Source organism: Monodon monoceros, unplaced genomic scaffold (assembly GCF_005190385.1).
Source record: "Monodon monoceros isolate NGI ecotype Baffin Bay Population unplaced genomic scaffold, NGI_Narwhal_1 Super_Scaffold_21, whole genome shotgun sequence".
Classification (NCBI taxonomy): Eukaryota; Metazoa; Chordata; class Mammalia; order Artiodactyla; family Monodontidae; genus Monodon; species Monodon monoceros.
In genome coordinates this window covers 83,349,816-83,367,866 of record NW_021703778.1, presented here as the reverse complement: position 1 = coordinate 83,367,866, position 18,051 = coordinate 83,349,816, and the positions used below count along the sequence as shown (strand labels likewise).

Genomic DNA, 18,051 nt, shown 5'->3' with positions numbered 1-18,051 from the left:
ATAAAAGCTAACTGTAAGTATTGCTGAATAATAAACATTTTAGAGTAACTTATCTAGAATATATTTAGTTTGCAGTGCTGATATTATTTGAAGTTTATAAATTATTTAAAGAAAAAAATTATAAACCAAATAATTTTATATCTTTATTGGTAATCAGCACTTTGCATGAAGCCATATGCATTTATTACACATTTGCTTTTCTAAGAATTAAAGACATCACTGATCAATAATTTTGCAAATTATTTTAAAAGAACTTATCTAACGTTAATGTACTAAATATCAAGCCAATGTTTAAATTATTTGATAATACAAATGAAATAGTAAACCTCAAGTGTTCTGTTACTTCTAAGGTTATTGTTTATTTAAAAAAAATCTCAAAACACTGTCCTAAATTTACTAAAAATAGAAACACTAAGACTTTATAAACAAAATGAACTCCATGATTTATGCTTCACATCCCTTTATACCAGCTTTTTTTCCCTTAAGAACAACAACAACAAAAAGGCACAATACCAAGTAGTTCTTAGAACTAACTCTGGCAATTAAAATTAAGCTACTTGTTTTGATTTAATATAGTCTTGGTAAAAGAGAATACTCCTGAGATTCCCTTCTGGTTATAACATTCTTTCAAATAGTCATTACTACAATTAAGACTATCAGCTAGCATGTATTCCCAGTAACTTATTTTTTATAATCTTAATCAACGCACACACAATTTATCCTTTTATACAAAGATTTTATTTTTTTTTTTTAAAAAGAGGTAATTCAACAACAGCAACATGAATGCCTTCAGGCAAAACATGCTGAGTCTTTTTCTTAAGTTACACTTGTGCAATACTACAAGGATTTCGCTTAGATTAAGACAAAATGCAGAAAGTGTGTATTAGTACTATTTTTTAAAAATCAAACTTCTATGAATGGCTAACCACTACAATATTATAAGTTTTAATGCTGTAGACATTCCCAGAAATTCTAAATATAAACCAACAATGGTTTAAAATGAAAAAAATAGATGTTTTGTGAGAAAAAAATGGGAATTCAGCACATATGGCATCTGTTTTTAATGACTTTTACCTATTAAATTCACTTCGTTATTAAAAATATAAAAGTACATTCCAAATAACTTGGAAAAGCCATTGCATTACTCAGTGGTATAGTGAAAACAATCAAAACTCCACAAAGTGGACAAATCTCAGTTCTAGCCCCTAATCTATCATGAAATGAATGGTTCTGTGCCTTTTTTCAATGATGAATATGAGCATATGATGAAAATAATGGAGTCTTGCCCCAGAAAAGTGCTAATTAAAACGAAGAAGACTCCTTCCAGGTCATCCATGGATCCCTGAATTAACTCCCTACAGCACGAACCAGGCATCACTTCCTGGGGTCTCAGCTTCCTGTGAGCATGTGGGGGGAAAGGGGGATTGATTCAAATTATTCTCTCATTTAAGGTTAGGCTAAGGAAGAGGCAAGAGGTATTGGAGGGAAAAAAAAAAAAGAAAAATTCTTCAACGGAAAACCTACATTTATGATTTTTCTCTGAACCTTAAATTTCTACAAGATTTTAATAGGTTGTCGACTTTGGAAAGATACAGGATGAAAGATGAAGAGGCTCTCTAAATAATTTGCTCATAGCACTTGCTGTTAAGATAATCACACACAAATAACTATGCTAAGGGTTACCATCTAAATAGTTCATTACATTTCCTCTGGGATGAAGGGAACCATAAGTATACATATGGCAGCATTACTAGTTACAGTTCTGTCATCACAGAGAACGACCAAAATGTTTAACCCTTTCATTAGTGACACACATACAAAAAAAATCATTCAAGAAAATTTCCTATTCACTTGTCAGGCTTTCAAATCTCAGACACTTTTGATAGATACCTTGAAAAATTGTTTTTCATTAAATTGGATATAGAGTGTATATAAAATACCCTGGGTCACAGGAAAGCCTGTATGTATTTGCCAAGGGGCCCCAATCAATTTTGCTTCGGTAAATACACATATTGTTTCATAAAACTCATTTGTGTTTTCAGAGGCATATTCACATAAAGCTTTTTTTAAATAAAGATTTTGTAAAAATAAAAATACACACACACACACAACCAGGAGGCTGCTCTTTGCCTGCTAAAAGAGCCCGATTTAAAATCAGAACTGGCTCTCACTAGCTACATATATACAGATACAGGAATTTGGGAAATCTGGTCTCATTATTCAGGTGTTAATTATCCATTTGTAAAGTAATTAGGCAAATCCCTAGTCTCTCTTTTTCCTTCATCTATTTGCCTAGTTCATCACTGGGCAAGGCCTTCAACTGGAGGGGAATGGAGAGTGAGTAAACTTAGATTTCATCAAATTAAATCGTTTCACACAGGTCTCAGGATGGAAAATACCGAAACTTCTGTGGGGGAAGAAAACTATTATTTTAGATTATTTTTTTAACACTATCACCATCCCAGCCTCCCAGCACCTACTGGCTTGGATAATCAATAATTTGATGCAACTGAAAACACTAATGGGACTGCTTTGTGAATATGAAAACGGGCTCGGAAATGAATTCGCGCTTCGGTCCTACACCTTTAAAATATAATATCGACTTTTTAAAAACACTTATTTTTGCGAAATAGTTGGCTAGAAGGGCAAAGGGAAACCGTAGTATTTCATATCTAAAAGGGAAGACCTCCCTAAAACCACTGCAAAAACAATGCTTCGCTCAAGGAAACGTAGATCCTAAAAAAGCCCATAAACCTCCCCCCACCTTCGTCTGTAGTTATCACACATTCTCTGACAGTTTTTCTAAGTGAGAAACCTTCAAAAGCCTTTCCACCTTGAAAACACATTCCAGAGCTGAAGGGAAGGGAAGGCGGGGGGGGAGGTGGTATTCTCTGGAAGTTATAAACCCTCTCTCGGGAGAGCACGGACAACTTGGGAGTCTTCTGGCCCCTTTCACCAAGCCAGGGAGGAAGGGCAAAAGCGAGTCCCCAGCCCGGGGGGAACGGGGCTGGAAAAGCCCCCAAGCTCGAGACAGCAGCTGGAACAATGCAGGAGAGTGGGGCGCCGCCAGGCTCCCGGGGAAAGGAGGTCTGCGCCAGCAAAAACCCGAAGGCTTCGGCCGTCCGAGCCCACGCTCGGAGACCAGGGCCCGCCCGGGAGGAAGCAGCGACCCCCAGCTCCCGGCCCGGCCGGCCCAGCCCAAACCCGCGTACCTGGTCTGCGGGGGCTCGGTCCATGGCGCCTGCAGCCGCAACGGGCCCGCGTTAGTCGGTGTCGAGAGCGCCTCGGGCCGCTTTCTCCATGGCCCCCCGCTCGGGTCTAGACCGGGCTCCAGACCTCCGCCCCTATCTGGCCCCGACACAGAGTCCGGCTACGCCACTGGCCGAGGAGGCGGCTCCAGCTCCGGGAGGAGGAGGCGGCGGCAGCCTCGCGGAGGGATCATCTGGGACGGAAGCCGAGGAGGGCCCAAATTGGAGAAAGCCGTAGGCGGAAATGGCGGTGCGCAAAAGGGAAAGAAGGGGGAGGAGACCGAGGGGGGCAGTGGGCGGAGTGACCGCAGGCGGCGTGAGCTGGCAGTAAACGAGCCAGAGCTGGCTGATCTGGATGCTGAGGCCGGTTGGAGATTCTCAGGAGCAAGTGCCCATAACCACTGTGCACTTTACGCGGGACTTAACTGCCCCTCTGGACTGCTAAACTAGAGGAGCGTGGGACCATTTGGGACTCAGGACACTCGGTTTTTAGTCTTCAGGGACCTCAGAGACCACTTACTTATCTCAAACTACCTCTTAGTGATACTGGAAGAGCTTTTAGCTGACTGTACATATGATCCTTTCTTATGTTAGCCGGCTAAAGGGAGTCTTGACTGTAAAGGAAAACACCCCAGAACGGCCACCACTGAGAAATGGAGACAGGAGGCTCCACAAATACTGATTTGGTAATTCTCTGTCAAGGTCCAGGTCCACTTCTAGGCTCACCTTCAGGCTGATTTGCCCTATATCAGAACCCCTCATTTTACCCAGAGTCTGTATCCCACCACCCAACAGGTAACATACCCAACTCTGGTATGTTGCTTTTTCCAGTGTGCCTATTAACTGTTCCTTGAGGAAAGAGACTGCCATGAAATTGGACACTTGGTAAGCATAGCGGATTGCCTCTGGGTATCTCCTCGAACACACCCTCCAACACAAACCCTGAAAGTTATTGCTTGCTGGTCAGTTCCAGGGTGAGGAAGAAAAATAAAAAGCTACATAAGCTAACTCACACTTAAGTGAAGGGAGAGAGTAGAGGTGGCTCCTGTGAGGGAGAGTGGTGCGGAGATTCACAGCTGGGAAAGAATTTTAAGAAGTTTGCTTTGTTATGCTTCAAGAGACATCAGTAAAAAGTTGCATTGCCTTTTCAGTTAGGCTGACTTGGTAGTCTGGTTTTATTTGACTAGGACTCCAAGAAGAGGTGGTCTGTGGAGCCCCTAACTGTACTTAAGTTGATACTATATTTTGACCTGGTGAAAGGAACTATAGTAGGTTAATAAGACTTACATCAAGGCTGGCAGCGGAAACCATTTCTAAGGAGAAACATTTATATTTGTATGTAGAGCTCTCTCATTTATTTAGGTTTAACTCTGCTGCCTCCTCAAATTTTACATGTATGTGTGCATGTGTGTGTATATATATAAGATCCCACATGCCACGCAACCAAAAATAAATAAACACATACAAATTATAAACTAACAGATTATCATACTCCTTCACAACTGAAAGATAAAAAGAACTCTGAATTTTCAGGATGTTCCCCTATGGTCTCTAGCCATAAGATACCCCCATCTGAGTAAAAAGATAATAATAATGCAGTAATAATACAGTCATAAAAATACCATAGTACTTTGATTTTCTTCCTTAAAGGATGACCTGAGGAAATTTTTTCTTCTTCTTCTTCTTTTTTTTTTTTGGCTGTGCTACTTGCATGTGGGTTCTTAGTTCCCGGACCAGGGATAGAACCCGTGCCCCCAGCAGTGGAAGTGCAGAGTCCTAACCACTGGACCACCAGGGAATTCCTGTGAGGAAATTGAAATATAGGATCTCTAAGGATCTTTCCACACTGTAGGATTTTTATGACTATGAAATAGTTCTTGCTGAGAATCTTCTATGTACAAGACATTGATTTAAATTTTCAGAACAGAATTATAAGAAATTATAAGAACAAAAATGTCACAATGCCCTTCTAACTTAACACAATCCTGGGAAAGATTGCAATAGCTATTAGAATAAAAATTTAAACCTATGAAGAAAAAGAAGACATTTTAAAACATTACATTTACAGATGATGTGATTGAATTTTAATTAATTCTTTCATTCAGCAACAAATATTTAATGTGCCAGGTGCTATGCTAAGTACTGGAAGTACAGCAGTTAATAAGACACTGAGGGCAGAGACCATGTTTGTCTTGAGGGCAAGACATACATAGAATAAGTAAATACAGGTGAGCTGAGTGTCATGAAACAGGAAGCTCAATAGGTTCTACCATAGTGTGGGATGGAAGGTCAGGGAAGTCATATCTAAGTAAACAGCATCTAAGCAAACACCTGAAGGGTGAGTAGGGGTTATGATAAGTGAGGGGGAAGAAGTAGGAAAGTTGTTCCAAGGAAAGGAAATGGCATGTGTGAGGACTCTGAGGTAATAGAGAGAATCCAGCATTAATAGTTAAACAAGCTCTCTCCTTGAAATGAGAGTTCTGGAGGAGAGGGTTAATTCAGTAGAGCAAGGCCTCTGAGAAGATTGGGAGGGATAGGACGCAAAAGCCGGGGGAAGAAATTGACCTCAGATGGGAGTAGGGATATGTTGTTTACAATGACAAAAGGAAAGGAAGAAAGGATAGATACAGCTACATTTATAAGTTGAGGGAATTCCTGCCAAATGGCTTCTGTTTTCTCACTGAAATGGCAGGCAGGTTATCTGCTGACAGAGGAGGGAAGCAGAGCTGTGATGATCATGCACTTGTCAAAACTCAGCAAGCATTTTAGACTTGTGCATGTTATTATGTGTAAATTTTGCATGAAAAGAAACTATAAATAAATACTGAGCTCTAGTTTTAACAAATGCATGTACCTATGTAACCCAAATCTCTATCAAGATATAGAAGGTTGCCATTACACTCAATGACTTTTAAAACTTCTCTACTTTCCTAGCCACATCAGCCACATCAGACAAGAAAAAGAAATAAAAGGCATCCAAATTGGAAGGAAAGAAGAAAAACTGTGACTATTTACAGATGACATGATATTATATATAGAAAACCCTAAAGTCTCTACCAAAAGACTATTAGAAGTAATAAATGAATTTAGTAAAGGTGCAGGATACAAGATTAATATACAGAAATCTGTTGCTTTTCTATACACGAATAGTGAACTATCAGGAAGAGAAGTTAAGGAAACAATCCCATTTACATTCACATCAGAAAGAATGAAGTACCTAGGAATAAACTTAACCAAGGACGTGAAAGACCTATACTCTCAAAACTATAAATCATTAATGAAGGAATTTGAAAATTATACAAAGAAGTGGAAAGATATCCCATTTTCTTGGATTGGAAGAATTAATATTTTTAACTTGTCCATACTACCCTAAGCAATCTAAAGATTTAATGCAATCCCTATCAAAATACCCATGACTTTTTTCACAGAACTAGAACAAATAATCCTAAAATTTATACAGAACCACAAAAGGCCCTGAATTGCCAAAGCAATCTTGAGGATAAAGAACAAAGCTGGAGGACATGGAAGAACCTAAATGTCCATCAACAGATGAATGGATAAAGAAGATGTGGCGGGCTTCCCTGGTGGTGCAGTGGTTGAGAGTCCGCCTGCCGATGCAGGACACATGGGTTCGTGCCCCGGACCGGGAAGATCCCACATGCCTTGGAGCAGCTGGGCCCGTGAGCCATGGCCGCTGAGCCTGCACGTCCAGAGCCTGTGCTCCACAATGGGAGAGGCCACAACAGTGAGAGGCCCGCGTACTGCAAAAAACAAAAACAAAACAAAAAAGATGTGGCACATATATACAATGGAATATTACTCAGCCATAAATGGGAACAAAAGTGAGTTATTTGTAATGAGGTAGATGGACCTAGAGTCTGTCATACAGAGTGAAGTAAGTCAGAAAGAGAAAAATAAATACCGTATGCAAACGCATATATGTGGAATCTAGGAAAAAGGTGCCGATGAACCTAGTGGCAGGGCAGGAATAAAGATGCAGACATAGAGAACAGACTTGAGGATACGGGGGAAGGGAAAGCTGGGACGAAGTGAGAGAGTAGCATTGACATATATAAACTACCAAATGTAAAATGGATGGCTAGTGGGAAGCTGCTGCATAGCACAGGGAGATCAGCCCGATGATTTGTGACCATCTAGAGGGATGGGATAGGGAGGGTGGGAGGGAGGCTCAAGAGGGAGCAGATATGGGGATATATGTATACATATAGCTGATTCACTTTGTTGTACAGCAGAAACTAACACAACACTGTAAAGCAATTATACTCCAATAAAGATGAAAAAAAATTTTTTTAATTAAAAAAAAAGAACAAAGCTGGAGGGAATTCCCTGGTAGTCCTGTGGTTAGGACTCTGCACTCTCACTGCTGAGGGCCTGGGTTCAATCCCTGGTTGGTGAACTAAATTCTCACAAGCCACACAGCATGGGAAAAAAAAAAAAAAAAAAGAACAAAGCTGGAGATGTCATGCTCCCTGACTTCAGACTATACTACAAAGCTACAGTAAGCAAAACAGCATGGTACTGGCACAAACACACACATATAGATCAATGGAACAGAATAGAGAGCCCAGAAATAAACCCACACAGTGATGGTCAATTAATCTATGACAATGGAGGCAAGAATATACAATGGAGAAGAGAAAATCTGTTCAATAAGTTTTGCTGGGGAAACTGGAAAACTAAATATTAAAGAATGAGATTAGAACATTTCCTCATACCATATACAGAAATAAACTCAAAATTGACCTAAATGTAAGAACTGAAAACATAAAACTCCTAGAAGAGGACATAAGCAGAACACTCTGACATAAATCATAGCAATATTTTTTTGATCTGTCTCCTAAAGCAAAAGAAATAAAAGCAAAAATAAACAATTGCAATCTAATTAAACTTACAAGCTTTTGTACAGTAAAGGAAACAATCAACAAAATGAAAAGACAGCCTACGGAATGGGAGAAAATATTTGCAAATGATATAGTCAATAAGGGGTTAATATCCAACACATATAAACGGCTCATATAACTATATATAAAAAAACCAAACAACCTGATTTTTAAAATGGGCAGAAGAACCTGAAGAGAAATTTTTTTCAAAGAAGACATACAGATGGGTAGTAGGCACATGAAAGGATTATCAACATCACTAATTATTAGAGAAATGTAAATCAAAACCACAATGAGATATCACTTCACACTTGTTAGAATGACTATCATCAAAAAGCCTACAAATAACACATGTTGGCGAGGATGTGGAGAAAACGGAACCCTGTAAACTGTTAGTGGGAATATAAATTGGTGGAGCCACTATGAAAACAGTATGGAGTTTCCTCAAAAAACTAAAGATAGAACTACCATATGATCCAACAATGCCACTGCTGGGTATATATCCAAAAAACCCAAAAACACTAATTCAAAAAGATACATGCACCCCAATGTTCATAGCAGCATTATTTACAATAGCCAAGACTTGGAAGCAACCCAAGTACCCATCAACAGATGAATGGATAAAGAAGATGTGGTACATATATACAATGGAATATTACTCAGCCATTAAAAAGAATGAAATTCTGCCGTTTGCAACAACACGGATGGACCTAGAGAGTATTATGCCTAGTGAAGTAAGTCAGACAGAGGAAGAAGACAAATACTCTTATGTTATCACTTATATGTGGAATCTAAAAAATAAAGCAAATGAATGTGTATAACAAAACAGAAACAGACTCATGGGTATGAGAACAAAGTAGTGTTTACCAGTGGGGAGAGGGAAGGGGGGAGGGGCAAGATAGGGGTATAGGATTAAGAGACACACACTATTACATATAAAATAAATAGGGCCTTCCCTGGTGGCACAGCGGTTAAGAATCCACCTGCCAATGCAGGGGACATGGGTTGGAGCCCTGGTCTGGGAAGTTCCCACATGCTGCCGAGCAACTAAGCCTGTGTGCCACAACTACTGAGCATGCACTCTAGAGCTCACGAGCCACAACTACTGAGCCCACGTGCCACAACTACTGGAGCCCACGTGCCACAACTACTGAAGCCCACGTGCCTAGAGCCCGTGCTCTACAACAAGAGAAGACGCTGCAATGAGAAGCCCGTGGACCCCAAAGAAGAGTAGCCCCTGCTCGCCGCAACTAGAGAAAGCCTGCTCGCAGCAATGAAGACCCAACTCAGCCCAAAATAAATAAATACGTACATACATACACAAATAAAAATAAATAAACAAGCAACAAGGATATATTGTACAGCACAGGGAAATATAGCCATAATTTCATAATAGGTTTAAATGGAATGTAATCTATAAAGTATTGAATTACTATGTTGTATACCTGAAACTAAAACAATATTATAAATCAACTGTACTTCAATTTTTTAAAAGAAATTAAATAAACAAATAAATCTTCTCTACTTATATCAAATGATTGTCTTATTCACTGTTGTATCCTCACTACCTAAATCAATGCCTGGCACGTAGCAGGTGCTCAATAAATATTTGTTGAATAAGTGAACATGTGATATGATATTAATTAAATCAGTATTCTTTCATCCAGGGTTGGGTTTTGTTAGGCTTGTGCGTTTTATTACATGATCAGGATTCAGTAATGTGTGAGCACAAAATTCTTTTATTTTTTACTTCACTGTCTTTGCAAATCCTCTGAGGGCTGCTTCTTTTTCTGCCCTGGATGAAATCACATGAAGGTCAAACAAACTTCATTCCCGGTTAAAGCTTTTCCTTTCCCCAAGCTCAGTCCTGCTTCAGGCTGGAAACATGCAATGGGGGTAGTTGCACAGACTACTTTTATTTTGTTTTCTATGTTTACATCTCCACCTCCTCCTCCTTAACTACTCGCTGGTCAAGCTTTTAGATTCCTCCAGGTTTGGGTTGTGAAGGGGAAGGTGACAGAGCTTCTCAGATGTCTCAGATGTATGCCATGCATGGTCAGTTCCAGACAGTCACTAATGATCCTAGCTTTCAGCCCTTGGGTTTCTGAGGTTTCAACCCTCAGCTGGATCCTCTGGGTGCTCAGCCAAGCAGCCTTCTTGCTGGACTCTCTTTAAAAATGGCTTCTAGGGCTTCCCTGGTGGCGCAGTGGTTGAGAGTCCGCCTGCCGATGCAGGGGACACGGGTTCGTGCCCCGGTCTGGGAGGATCCCACATACCGCAGAGTGGCTGGGCCCGTGAGCCATGGCCGCTGAGCCTGCGCGTCCGGAGCCTGTGCTCCGCAACGGGAGAGGCTACAACAGTGACAGGCCCGCGTAAAAAAAAAAAAAAAAGTCTGGTAAAATGGCTTCTATCACCAACCCTGGGAACATTTTGCTACACTTGATTTATCACACATCCATCCATCCAGCCATCCATCCCTCTAGCATCCCATTAATCCATCTTGTTTTTGGTGCATAACAAAGGAAGTTGCTGACATAAGTACACTTTCTCCTGGGAAAGACTCACACGTATCCACAGTTGGTGAACGTGCAGCTGGTTTGCAGCATTCTCTGTCTCTAATCGCCTTTGGTTTTCTCAGGAAAGTATCAGATCCCAGTTCCCTGTATTCCCCCAGACTCCAGACAACATATATCAAGTTCTCCAAGTGTTTCCCTGAAAGCTCCTCTCACATAGCTTGAGGTAAGGGGAAGCATCTCTTTTTTTCCCTGTGGGAGGTGTGGGTAGGTTTCAAGTATCTTCAAAGCAGTACCCTGCATGAGTCATCAGTCCCCTCACTCACACCCCCTCTATGTGCTGGAGATGAGTGACAAATAATACGGAGCCACCATTTCTTGCCATATCTTACATGGTGGACCAACATCTGACTTTAGATAGACAGGTATTTGGCATCTATCTACTGTCCTTTGGGGACCCAGTCAAAACAAACAGCATGAATGTCATTTTACATGTTCATTTATTTAACAAATATTTTTTGAGCACCTGTTCTGTGCCAAGCACTAGTCTAGGTAGTAAGGATACAACAGTGAACAAGACAAAGTTCCTGCTCTCATGGAATTTACTATTTAGTCTGGGCGACAGACAATAAGCATATTTTTTTTAAAAAAGAAAAGAAGATAATTTCATGTAGAGATGAATGTTATTATAACATGGTATTAGTTTAAGGTATACAGGGACTTCCCTGGTGGTGCAGTGGTTAAGAATCTGCCTGCCAATGCAGGGGACATGGGTTCGATCCCTGGTCCAGGAAGACCCCACATGGCTCAGAGCAACTAAGCCCGTGCACCACAACTACTGAGCCTGTGCTCTAGAGCCCGAAAGCCACAACTACTGAGCCCCAGTGCTGCAACTACTGAAGCCTGCATGCTCTAGGACCTGCATGCCACAAGAGAAGCCACCGCAATGAGAAGGCTGCGCACTGCAATGAAGACTCAATGCAGCCAAAAAAAAAAAAGTGTACAACATAATGATTGATATATGTATTGATATATCGTACAAAATGATTACCACGATAAGTTTAGTTAACATCCATCACCGCAGAGTTATAATTTTTTTTTCTTGTGATGAGAACTTTTAAAATCTATTTTCTTAGCAACTTGCAAATATACAGTACAGCATTGTTAACTATAGTCACATGCTGTATATTACATCCCAAGGACTTAATCATATACCTGGAAGTTTGTACCTTTTCACCACCTTCACCCATTTTGCCTACCCTCCTCTTCCCTTCTCTGGCAACCACCAATCTGTTCTCTGTATCTATGAGGTTGGCGTTTTTTCAGATTCCACTTATAAGTGAGATCATACTGTATTTGTCTTTATCTGACTGACTTATTTCACTTAGCATAATGCCCTCAAGGTTCACCCATGTTGTCACAAATGGCAGAATTACCTTTTTTAATGAATAATATTCTTATATATGTATATCACATCTTTATTCATTCATCTGTCAGTTAACACTTAGGTTGTTTCCACATCTTGTCTATTGTAAATAATGCTGCAACAAACGGGGGTATAGCTATCTTTTCTGTGATAGTGATTTTGTTTCCTTCGAATAAATACCCAGAAGTGGGATTGCTGGATCGTGTGGTAGTTCTATTTTTAATTTTTTGAGGAACCCTTATACTGTTTTCCATAGTGGCTGCACCAATGGGAATTTGACATTTTGGCCAAATAACAAGGCTAGAACATAGCTGAAGTTGAGTGTATATCTCACTTTTTTGCAGGAGAGTAACATGACCTAATGGCAAGAGGGTAGTTAAGGTGACAGACCATGGAATCATAGCTGCATAAAGATAGTATTAACCAAAAATTACTAGAGGTAATACCTGCATGTTTTTAGCATATAAGATAAATCCACCAAAATTCCTAAATATTAGTGGCAAACTGATAGGAAAAAAAGGTCCCATTGACAATATCAGTGTGTGATGGAAAGATCGCTGCTGGACTAAGAGTCAACAACTTGGGTTTAAATCTTAGCTATACCCCTTCCAGGCCATGTGTCCTTGAAAGTCACGTAAGCCTATCTGAGCCTCAGTTTCCTCATGTACACATTGCAGAGTTGTTGAGAGACTCAAGTTAAGAGAATGAATGAGAGAACATATTGCAAGCTCTAGAGGAGTGATTCTCAACCTGGGACACTTTTAAAACGAAGATGCTCAGGCCCTTCCTTAAACCAATGAAGTTAGACTCTCGAGCAAATAATCTTCCAGTCATCCAGAGTGGCTATAAGATTTCAAGTCAGATCATGACACTCGACTCTTTAAACCCTCCAGTGGATCTTCCCATCTCAAAGTCCTTAAAGTGGCGACTGAGGCCCCATGATGAGGCCCCACCTCTGACCTCATTTCCTCCTCTTCACCCTCCCTCACCCAGCCCCAGGCACACGGGCACCTTGCAGTTCCCCTAACATTCCAAACATATTCCCACCTGGGAGCCTTTGTTTTTGCTGCTGCCACTCTTGTCCCAGTTATCCCACAGGGATCAAGCTCTCACTTCAGGCCTTAGCTGGAAGGCTAAAAGGCTTTGACTGAGGCCTTCCCTGATCACCCTCTTTACAATATCAGGCATGCACACAATCTCTTTCTCCTTCTAGCTTTTTCCATAGTACTTGTCACTACCTAAAATGCTACATACTTTATTTGTTTTTTTTGTTTAATGATTATCATTTTCTACTAGAATATAAGCTCCATGAGGTCAGGGATTTTGTTTGTTTGGTTTGTCCACTGCTGGGTAGTCCCAGTGCTTAAAAATGTAGAAGTCCTCAGTATATATTTACTGTTGCTATTCCAAATGCATCCTCTGAGCATGCACCTTACCCAGCCTAAAAACATCAGTAATGGCTCATTGCCCGCTCCGAATATATTCTGTGCTTTCCTACCTCCCTGACTTTACTCATGTGGTTCTTCCTACTCTGTATGCCCTTCCCATCTTGACACTCATTTCCTCCATTTCCTGGATGAAAAAGATCCTCCTCAAAATTCCTCTAGCTGGTTGTGCCACATCCTGCCTTAAATTGTCTGTGCACTGCGTATAATTTTTTATGTAATTATTTCCTTTCTTGAAAACAGTGTTACTCAGCAATGTTTGTTGAATGAATGAATAAACTTACTTTTGTAGCTGACTCAGACATTCACCAAAAGAAGGAAGAGAGGTAATTAAATGGTAGGTTTAAATGGCAGCCCCCCACCCCACCCCGCCTAGCTCTTGCAAAAATACAGGTTGCATGTGAGTAAAATAGAAACAGAAGATGATAGCATCCAAAAATAATTTGTGGATGGTAAGGTCAACCACACGAAAGATCAACAACTATAAACTGCCTTATGAATAGTTTAGGTAAGAGTGAGTTGAAAAGGAATGAATTTATTGCATAAAGGGACTCGGAGAGCCAAATAAAAATCAGACATGACATTCATTTTTATGGTGGTGAGGTCTTCAAGCCAAGCCAGCTAAAAACAGGAAATAACCTCCCAGGTTTATTATGATGTCCTTCAGATTATTTTTATGACCTATTCCAAATCTCAATCTTTTTAGAGGATGTTCTCTTATGATAGTGAAAACAATAAATCTCTGACATTTCCCCTTCATTTGGAAGTGCTGTGTAATCTGAAATTGAAAAATCTCCTTCAACCCAATGTAGAGTTTTTTCCCCTGACTTTAACAACCTTTGTTAACAAGCTATCTAGGTTTTTCAAGTCAGTGACTCATATCCTCAGCTCCCCAAACCTAGGTTCTTTCTGGAATGTCCTTTCTGAACAAGCAGGAGCTCACCTTATCAGCAGGGCTTGATTTTTGGAGACAGGAATTTATGAAGCTCAATCTGTGAATACATAACTCTTGTTCACCTTGGTATGTTACCAAGTTTTCCTAAGGTTTCCACCAACTTGACTGAGTAAGACATGTATCACCAATCTTGGAAGGGAAAATAAGAAGTGCTAGTTAAATAACTAAAGCTGGCAGAGATAAAGCCTCTGAAAAAAATCCCACTCCACATACCATCAAAAGAAATACATGTTATGGATGAGAGAATTTGTTTGTTTTTCCTTTTCTTGAGTTTTAAATGTTTTTACATAAATAATATCATAGCAATAAGAGCAAAATGAAAAAGAAAAAGATCACTCAGCACCTCACCTTTTTAACAGATGAAGGATTTTTTCTCTAGTCTCCGTGCATCTACATGCATAGACATCTATATGACATAGTTTTAATTCATGTAACCTAGGGGCTCTCAGGACTATTGTACAATGGAATGTTGGCCCACTCTCTAGAAATGAGGTAGGAAGAAATAACTGCGCCGCCCTCCCTCCCCTGGGGCCTGTATAACTGAGATCTGGGAGCTTGGGAGGAACCAGAAGCAGACTGGGGGAATCTGAAAGATGAGGCCCATGACTGATCCCAGAGTATGCTTCACTCAGCCTGAGGCATGACCCAGGAGGTCCAGACACCTGTCACTGACCCTAGAACACAACAGGGTTTCTCCACAAGATCTCCAATATCATTTCTATCCCTTTAAACAAATCTCCATGTTGACAATTACATCAAATCAATACTCCCTTGCCAGACCATCTAGGCCCTGTATTAGCTTGGCCTGTGGGTATAAGGTGGTATTCGATAAAGGCTGAGAAGAAAAAGGGTAACAATGTAAAATTCTAAAATTGTGTTGGAGATACAGGAAATACTTCCCTGTAGTGATTTCATCCCCAAAGACTCAACACCAGAGTCAACAAGAAACTACACAGGCAAGGTGTTTTTTTGTTGTCTCACCTGCTTATAAAACCCCAGCCTCCTTCTCCAGTCCTTCCACAACCTGAGATGGCAGAACTCTTAAGGAAGACAACAGTAGCAATCCTGGGCTTTTTGCTTCTGGCTGTCTGCCCTGTTTCTTCACGTTGACTTGTAACAGGCCAGCCTTTCGCCTCTCTTTCATCTAGAGACCTTGGAGTCTCTAGATTCCCAGCTGTGCAGAACTGTAACAAGCTGCATTTCACAGGCTTAGAGAAACAATAGGAACCGCAGTCAGTCCCTGGCAGTCAAGAATAAAGATCTGTAAAGGCTGTTCATAGTGACCCCTTGCTGATAGTAATAATAACAATAGCTTAAGTTGATTGTGCCAGAAACAGTGCTGAGCCCCTTCCAGAAAGCATCTCATTTAATTGTCACAACGATCCTTGAGGGAGGAATTATTGTCTTTTTTTTTTTTTTTCAGGAGGGGAAACTGAGACATATATCTAAATTAGCTTACATGAGGGACTTCCCTGGCGGTCCAGTGGTTAGGACTCTGTGCTTCCACTGCAGGGGGCATGGGTTCGATCCCTGCTCAGGGAACTGAGACCCTGCATGCCACAGGGCCAAAAAATAAAATAATATAAAAGCCACTACACAGATATTTAAAAAATAAATAAGTAAATAAAGTAGCTTACATGAGATCCAGTATAGTTAGAAAGTGGCAGAACTTGAATTTGAATACAGCAAGCAAAGGAATCTAAGGAGACCACACTTTCCTTATAGTGAGATGCTTCCTGAGAACTCAAGCCTGAATGGGGTCCAGGGGAGTCTGATGGAATCCCACACACACCTACCCTTCCCCCGTCTCCACCCCAGCTCACCAAGTCTCTCTTTCTCTCCTGCTCTTCTTTCCCATTCTGCCACTCCCTTTCCCTGCTCTCCATCCTTTAGTTTTTTTCTTCTCTGCCTATTTTCTCACCCTGTAAATGCTCTACTCGGAAGCATGCAGCCCTAAAACAGCTGCCAGTCCTGGCTCTGGAGTGTGACTCATTACTACGTTGCTAGACCCAGAAATGAACTGAGTGAGACACGTTAAGTCCAAAGCATCCAGTATCCCTATGCTCACTGAAGCCAGGGCCTGTGGGTTAGCAGTTGATAGCATTGCAGCACTTTCAAAGGTGTAACTCAGTCCTGACTCTTTGCCTACTCCACCCGTGACCCTGTGGCATCCTTTGAAGTATGTCTCCTGTAACATCTTGCGATTCCACTGCTGCAGGGGAAAGATGTTTGCATGCAGTGGGAATCTGTGACACAGTGCTATTAATTCTTATTCCTTCCGATATCTAGGTTGGTGCTTTTGTGCCTTTCTGTTCTTGAAATTTTATGTTAGTATGGTTAGTTTGGACTCAGTTTCAAAAGCATTAAGGTATAGGTTTGAAAGGATTAAGGTATTCTTTTTACTGCCAGAGGAAAATGTGTTCTGAGAGAAATATACGCACTATATTCAGAGGAAAACATTCATAGCCGTTATGTATTGTAGAAAGTTGGACAATGTTAGGTGGTAAAATTCACTCCCTAGCACTCTTGGTAAGAGTGCTACAGCATTCATTCATGCATTCAATGTATATTTAAATATGTCAGAAGTGATACATGCTATAAATAAAATTAAAGTTTGGTAAAGGAATAGAAAATGTAGAAGGGCTATTTTAGATAGCATGGTCAGGGAAGGCCTCACTGAAAAAGTGACATTTAAGCAAAGCCCTGAAAGGATTAAGGGAATGAGCCATGGAAACATCTGGGGAAGAATATTCTACACAGAAAGAACAGCAAATGCAATGGCCGTGAGATGGAAATGAGCTTGGTGAGCTTGAAGAAGGGCAAGAAAACCAGTTAGATTAGAATGGACCCCGGAGAAAAGAAGCACTGTCACAGAGGTTTGCAGAGCCTGCTGGGCTATAATAAATAGCTTTGACTGGATTGTAAATGTGATAAGTCACTGGAAGAATTTGAGTAGGATAGTGAGAAGATCTGACTTGTTTAGAAAATCACTCTGGCCTCTGGTTAAATAATGGACATTGGTGAGTAGGGGTGGAAGCAGGGGAGCAAGTGGAAAGGTTCTTACAGTAGCCAGTGTAAGAGGATGAGGGCTCTTGGGTGTGAGATATATTCTGTAGACAGAAAGAATCTGAAGGATTTGGATGTGGGTTGTGAGGGAAAGGGAAGATTCAAGCTCACCTCTATCTTTGCAGCCTGAACCATGGGTGAATAATGGAGGCATTTACTAAGATTGGAAAAGTCTGGGAGGAAGAGAGTAAATGAAGTGTTCAGTTTTGCACATATTGAGATTGCCTAAGACATCCAAGTATAGATGCCAAGTAGGTAGTTGTGAAGCAAGTCTGGAGCACATTGAGGGGTGATATCTTCTGTGATGTTGACTAAGACACTTTTCTTACCACCACTGTTATTCAATAGAGATTTGAATTTCAAAAATGGAATTCACCTCCTACAAGGGCACTGCACTCCATCTTGCAAGCATTTGTTCTCTGTCTCAATGCTACATGTAAGGGAGTATTAACTGAGATGTTAAGGCTTATGGTGTTCACCATCAAATCCTCCAATAG

The 18,051-nt window shown here is 40.7% G+C and overlaps 1 protein-coding gene across 2 annotated transcripts in view; it reads right to left on the bottom strand.

Annotated features, from left to right (window-relative positions):
- SECISBP2L (SECIS binding protein 2 like) overlaps positions 1-3,508 on the bottom strand; it is a 62,696-nt gene extending 59,188 nt beyond the window's left edge. Inside the window, exon 1 of one of the 2 annotated variants that reach the window (XM_029238160.1) lies at positions 3,213-3,508. In XM_029238160.1, the coding sequence (XP_029093993.1) occupies positions 3,213-3,236 (24 nt within the window). In that variant the 5' untranslated portion in view covers positions 3,237-3,508. The remainder of the gene's footprint in view (positions 1-3,212) is intronic. The other variant, XM_029238159.1, reaches the window with a different exon arrangement.
- Between the last annotated feature and the right edge of the window lie 14,543 nt (positions 3,509-18,051).